A 6463-nucleotide genomic window follows, 5' to 3' on the forward strand; every position below is an offset into this window, starting at 1 on the left:
CAGTGTACTTGTACTTGCTCATATATGTTTTATAGAAAATATACACATTGAAACATTTATTGTATTCCACTAATTTATAGTTCATAGGCTATATTATTTTTTACTGTATTTATTTTATATAGGCTGTATGTACACTGTGGATATTGTATTGTATTACTATTGAAAGTTGGCACTATATGAAATGTTTTTGTTTTTTTACATAAAAACATATAACATAAAATTAGAGTTAAAAATGGCTTTGTGCATTTTATAAAAATACAAATGTGATGTTGATCTTGTCTTATGAATGTAAAATGAATGCTGATGATATCAACCATCAAGACATATATATATATATATATATATATATATATATATATATATATATATATATATATATATATATATATATATATATATATACATATATATATATCAGTAAAAAACAAAACAAAAAAAAACAGGAAGGCCACAGTTGAAAATAAAGCTATTTTATTGTCAATGCATTCAACGTGATTAGATAAACTATCAAGTAGTAAATTTCCGCAAAAGGAAGAAACACACGTAAACTATTCCCCACTGACACAAAATATTACACTTTTGTATTTCAAATAAAACAAATTATTTACATCGCAATGTATAGACTGCATCTGAAATTAATATCATTTAATATTACATGCACTCTGAAATATAGTCTGACATAATATCCCAATGTGTGTCCATATTCATTGTAGACATGAATAAAACTTGCTGCGTTGTAAACCATCACTTGTGACTACATTTGTATTTCTTCTCTATATTTGCATTTATATGATATAAAATACAACTTACTGTACATTTACACATATTTAAATCTTCCCTTATTCTCAAACGTTTAAGTGCTTCACACATAGATCAATTTCTGAAGTCAAAATGCTTTTGCATACACCCAAGACATGACATTTTGTACAGGGGAGAAAAGTAAACAGACCCAACAGGAATTAGAAGATCATAGTCCAAAGTGAAAACAAGTGCAAGGGGTGTTTCTGTATTTTTAGGTGGCCTTTCTCCAGTCGGACTGCTTAAATCCAGGCAGGGTCACAGACCCTCCGTGATAGAAAACAGTCCCTCCCTTGTTAGTCTTTAAAAGTCAGTTGTGGGAGGTCATATGACGTGACAGGTGATGCCGCTCCCGAAAGGACTCGTTGCAAATGGGGCACTTGAGTTTCTCCTCGCGCCGCCGCTTGACCAGTGGCTCCATGGCGTACTCCTTTTTGTGGTGGGATCGCATGTGGTAAACCAAGTCTGAGGTCATGCGGAAGGAGGCGTTACATTTGGCGCACCAGTTCTGCGCCGGCAGGCAGAGGGAGGTGAAGGAGGGCGGCAGGAGGGTGAGCGCCGAGGGCATCTGAAGCTGAATAGCCCCAGAGTTCTTGGGCCAGAAGGTAGTGGCGTAGACAAAGGGGTTCTGTTTGGCCATGCCGCCTGGCACGGGGCAATTGGCGCCCAGTTCTGCGCCCTGCAGTTTGGCGGCAAGGTGGTCGGCCTGGTAGAGTCTGTTGGAGGAGATGGTGTCGCCCACCGCTGGGTGGCAGTCCAGCAGCTTGGCCGGCATCACCAGCGGTGAGATCTGGGCGAAAGAGGAGCGAGACGGCTGGCTGAAGGCGCTCTTCCTCTCTCCACCGCTGCCGCCGCCTTGCTGGGTAACTGAAGTGAAAGCGCTGCCCATGGGTGAGGTTTGGGGTGGCTGGGTCTCCGTCAGCACTTGCCTGATGTTGAGGTGCTTCTCTGATGGATTGCTGCTTGGACGACCGCCATCTTTGTTTTCAGAGTTGGAGCTCTGGAGGTTTTTGTTGCCGCTGTGGTGTTTGAGGTTCTGGGAAGACTTCTTGACCTCGGTGAATGCGCTGCGCTTGCCCTGACCAAGTTCTGTGGAGCCCGGCGGGGAGAAGGCCTTGTGGTTCTCCTCCAGGCCGTACGCCCCTCTGTAGTTCTGTGCAGACGTTGCTAGCTCGTCTTTAGACTTGGATTGTGGAAGACTGGGCCCTCGGCGCTCCCTGTCCTCTATTTCCGAGAACTTCCTCTTCCCCGAGCTCTCGCTGCAGATCTCGGCCTCCTTGTCGCTGGGCGGGCTGGTCCGGTTGTTCTCTAGATCCCTGGCCAGGTTATGAAAGTCTGTGGAGGGTTTGTTGCTATCCTGAGGGCTGCTGAAGCCCTCGGAACGGCCAAGCTTTGGACTGGTCCTGGTCGGGGTTGTTTTTGGTTGCTCGGTGGTGCTGTCTTTGCTCGGCTCCTCGTCGACACCTGTGATGCTCTGCAATCTTTTGGTGCAACGGAACCGGAGATGGGCCAAGAACGGAAACTCAAACTGGAACCGCTGGCTGCAGTCTGGACATGAGTAGTGAGACGAACCTGGGAAGAAAAGAGACGGAAATGAGTTGTGACCCAAAAAAAACTATCCTAAAGCTATCCTGTGGAAGGGATGCGTCTTATAATAAGGCACAAAGTATCAGCTTTGTAAAACTGACGTCAGACATTATCACCGAGTGTTGAGGGAAATTAAAGACCACGAAGAACAAATAATATTCTAGTTTAAAAGACAATTTCCATGATGCACTGCATGAAACAGTTTATACTGTAAATGGGTTTTAAGGTATTAAACTTGGCATTTTACAGCAAGGACTAACAGCCTATACATACGGTTGTTTACTGTAAATAATGTGGTTAACAGCTGTATTGGTTTTGTGGACCCATGATGCATTGCATGAAACCAGTATCCTACCACATTTTCAAAATAATACAGTAATTTACTGCTGTATTTAAGAAAATTCCAATGATGCAATGCATGTTAAAGTTTTTTTTAGGGTAATTAATGGGGCATTTTTGAGTAATTAACTGTAGCTTTTACAGCAATGGCTAACAGCCCAGAGAGTCAACACGGGCCCCAACACTGTCAAAAGGGGACCTGGTTTCGGTCGACTCACCTTTGCTCTTGGTGGGTGCTCTGCTGGAGCTGAGCAGCAGCAGGTCGATGAGGTCTTTGCCGTACCAGACCAGCAGCTCCTCGTCCTTCTCGATCCGGCGGAGCGAGCGGTACAGCAGCTGGCCGTTCTTCACGTAGGCCTCCAGGTTCTGCTCCTCCTTGTCCCGGGCCGACTGGACCAACCGCAGCCACATCAAGCCCTCTGAAGTGCTGTTGGCCGCTGAGGTGTCCACCTGAACAAAACAAACACACCCATGGAGTTATTACATCAGTGCAACAACTCAAATTCATTTTCAGACAAATACTGGGCCTTGAAATCTTATTTTTTCAATTAAAATAAATGAAAGAATTGCAAATGAGGACCTTTAATATCACCCATAATCATGTATTTCAATTACTGGCAAACTGTTGCAAATGTCTGAAATTAATAGAACAGAATGATCTTAAATTCATTGGCAGATTATTCACTTTTTGTAGAAATATTGAATAAAGGAACATTTCCATGACTCAATAAATGATTCAATGACTTGGTGGGGATTGTTTTGTGTTGCAGTGTAGAATGGATTTTTTATTTAAATAAGACTGCACAAATCTACTAACATGGTAGTGTACTATTGCTGCTCTTGCATGGGAATATTTCTTTTTTTCAAATCTCAGTTTCTTGCTCCAGTTGAGCCATGCATTAAGAGGACAAGGGCCTGGATCTATAAATAACAGATTTGCTATATCTGGAGGTGCTTAGCAAGACAGAGAATTAATAAAAGAGATTATGTCAGGCTTGTTTAGATGCTCACTGGTAGAATTTGTATTTCAAAATTAAAACATAAAAAATAATACATACTGGGTTTATTAAAAAAAAAATCAATGCTGGGGCTTGCATTAAAGTACAATTAGCTGCAAATAAAGACCTCCTTACCCTGAAGATATAAGGTGCTGTGCGTTTGTCGGTGGACTTCAGAGCGATGAAGGCGATGCTGTCGTACAGCGACGTGTGGCTCAACACACAAGGCCCGAATATGGCGTTTTCCGGGATGTCACACGTCGTGTAGACGCTTGTGAAAATATCCGTGAGACACTGCTGGACCGCTTTGGCGTCCCCATCCCACACCAACTTCTGAGAGCTGGACTCCTCCATTTCACTCTGCAGAGACAAGAGACATCATGAGATCAGGTGGGACATCAAAGCTGCGAGCCGTCGGTAGACAACCAACCCCGGTTCTTAGGTTCTTCTAAATGTTTATCAACCGAATATAGACCGTAAATGTCAACCCGAAGCTGCTAAACGAGCTGTCTCGTGGGTTCTCCCTCCACCGTCCCTGCTGATAGGAAATAAATCTCTTCCTGGACAGATTGGCTAAACCAGCTGTCAAGGGCGGCGTTTGGGAGGGGGGGGGGGGGGGGGGGGGGGGGGGGGGGGGGGGGGGGGGGGGGGGGGGGGGGGGGGGGGGGGGGGGGGGGGGGGAGCCGTTTCTATCTTTTCTTTTTTTTCTTTCTCTTTTTTTTTGGCAAAGCTTTGTAATTTATTCAATCCCCGTAATAACTTCATGGCGGCATCACCTTCAGCATCCTGATGATGTGCTTTCCAAATGTTGTCAATTACATAAAAGAAGGGAAATATGCTACAATCATGAAAGACCATAGTGATAATAATCCAAAATCACAATATCATCATTATTTTTATTGGTGTTGTTTTTATAATATTACTATTAATAATAAAAATAAAAATAATAATAATCTCGGAGTGTGCCAAATATTTGATAAATATATTAAAACTATTTAGGATAAATGATTATTTTAGATGGTGGATTACGATAGAATGTGCCTGTCTGTCTTCATTACTGCAGGCTTAATATAGCCTATCATAAAAGTATTAGCGTAAGTATTAATATTATTATTTATAGTAGCATTAGCAGGCCTCTACGGGCTACAGTTGCCCTTGTCTATTCAGCTGTGAGGGTTATGATTGGCGGCAGTCAAAACGAAAAAAAAATCCAATAATCTTATATTATAATGAAATGACTTGTGAAGTCTCAAGGGGGATTTAACAATGGCTTTACGACAACCTCTGTGTTTATTATCATTTATTATATACATGTAGGCTCATATTCCTTTAACGGGAAGGCTTTTTAGTGTTGTTGTGACACTGTAGTTGTCTAAAATCGTATAGAATCACTAGCCTATACACGATCTTTTTTCCTTACAAAAAAAAGAAGAAATAATTAAGAATGTAAAAAAAACTCCAAGTGCGAGGTGCCGAGGTCCGTGCGTGTCCAATGGAGAGAGCATGTCCAATGGGTTTCAAGTGGACTGTCAAAGTCAGTGATTTCATGTCAGCCAACCTTTCTCTCCTTTCTACAAGCGGCAGCGTATGCCGCCTCATTACCATAATCCACCACGTTCCCCTCTGAGACTGTAATTAAAGCAGCACGACCAGTTAATTATTTCTTTTCTCTCTTTTCTAACCTCTGAATGTGTGTTCAGACGGCTGCGGCTCTCCTCCCTCAGACAGCAGAGACTGTGCGCGGAAACGCGCACCTGATACGCGCGTGTGCAGCCGTAAATGAGGCTCAATGGACAGTCGAGTAACATTTAAAAAAAAAAAAAAAAAAAAAAAGATAATGAGGAGAAGAAAAAATAATAATCTAATGGTTTTTAACGCCGTCAGAAAGCTCTGCTCCAGCCGTGAGGGAAAAAATCATAAATGTTTAAATAATGATCATATTCCAGTCTTCACTATGATTATTGTTGCACAAATTATTTCTACCATTGATCACAAAATAATTATTCATAACTCTTTAGTGATGCTTTTTGGGCTAATGGCACGGGTTGTATGTGTGTTATAGTCACTGCTTGATTTATTTTGATGTTTAATTCTCCTATTAACAGTTTATAACATGTAATAAATCACTGCCAACCACTCAAGCAACTTCCACGGTGACACAGCGTGTGCAGTATAAAGAAACCTGTTAATCGGGATAGAAAAAGGAAATAAAATCCACAGATGGAGCAAAAGTTTGTTTCGCGCTTAATCTGGAAGCAATTTGGCCTTTTACGCATCAAAGAGATTCAACTCAGGCTGATATTAATAATTGCACTCATAAAAAAATGTTTTGTGGCTGCACGCTCAGAGAAAATGCCTGGCCCCTCTCTGGGTTTGCGCCTGGCTTTAATTTTTCCTTCTGATTTGTCAAATAAAAAGTGGGAAATCTGATTCAATAACCCGCTGGTTCAAAAGAGGCTCAACAGCGACCGAAATTTTCCCTGTGCAACATTTTGCGCACGGTGCAGTGGAGAGCCTTTCCAAAGTCTCTATATGATTTGTTTCACCTCAATGTTCAGAGGAACAGAAACAGAGCGCACAAAATATTCTACAACGATATGTATCACAGGCGCAAATGAGAGAGAAGAGATAAAGGGCTGAGTGTCTGCACATCCAGAGACTGGAGGAAAGCAGCCACCCTCCCATTCAGACCTACTGCGGGTGGGGAAGGGGTGAGCAAAGATTGGTGGGGGGGGGGGGGG

The 6463-nt window shown here is 42.4% G+C and overlaps 1 protein-coding gene across 1 annotated transcript in view; it reads right to left on the minus strand.

The window, feature by feature from the left end:
- Positions 1-449: 449 nt before the first annotated feature.
- The window catches only part of prdm8b (PR domain containing 8b), a 6741-nt gene continuing 727 nt past the window's right edge, over positions 450-6463 (minus strand). Inside the window, exons 2-4 of the mRNA XM_034872892.1 lie at positions 3858-4082; positions 2943-3174; positions 450-2370 (exon numbers count right to left, since the gene is read on the minus strand). Coding sequence (XP_034728783.1) covers positions 1109-2370; positions 2943-3174; positions 3858-4076 — 1713 coding nt within the window. The 5' untranslated portion in view covers positions 4077-4082 and the 3' untranslated portion in view covers positions 450-1108. The remainder of the gene's footprint in view (positions 2371-2942; positions 3175-3857; positions 4083-6463) is intronic.

Source organism: Etheostoma cragini, chromosome 5, assembly GCF_013103735.1.
Source record: "Etheostoma cragini isolate CJK2018 chromosome 5, CSU_Ecrag_1.0, whole genome shotgun sequence".
Lineage (NCBI taxonomy): Eukaryota > Metazoa > Chordata > Actinopteri > Perciformes > Percidae > Etheostoma > Etheostoma cragini.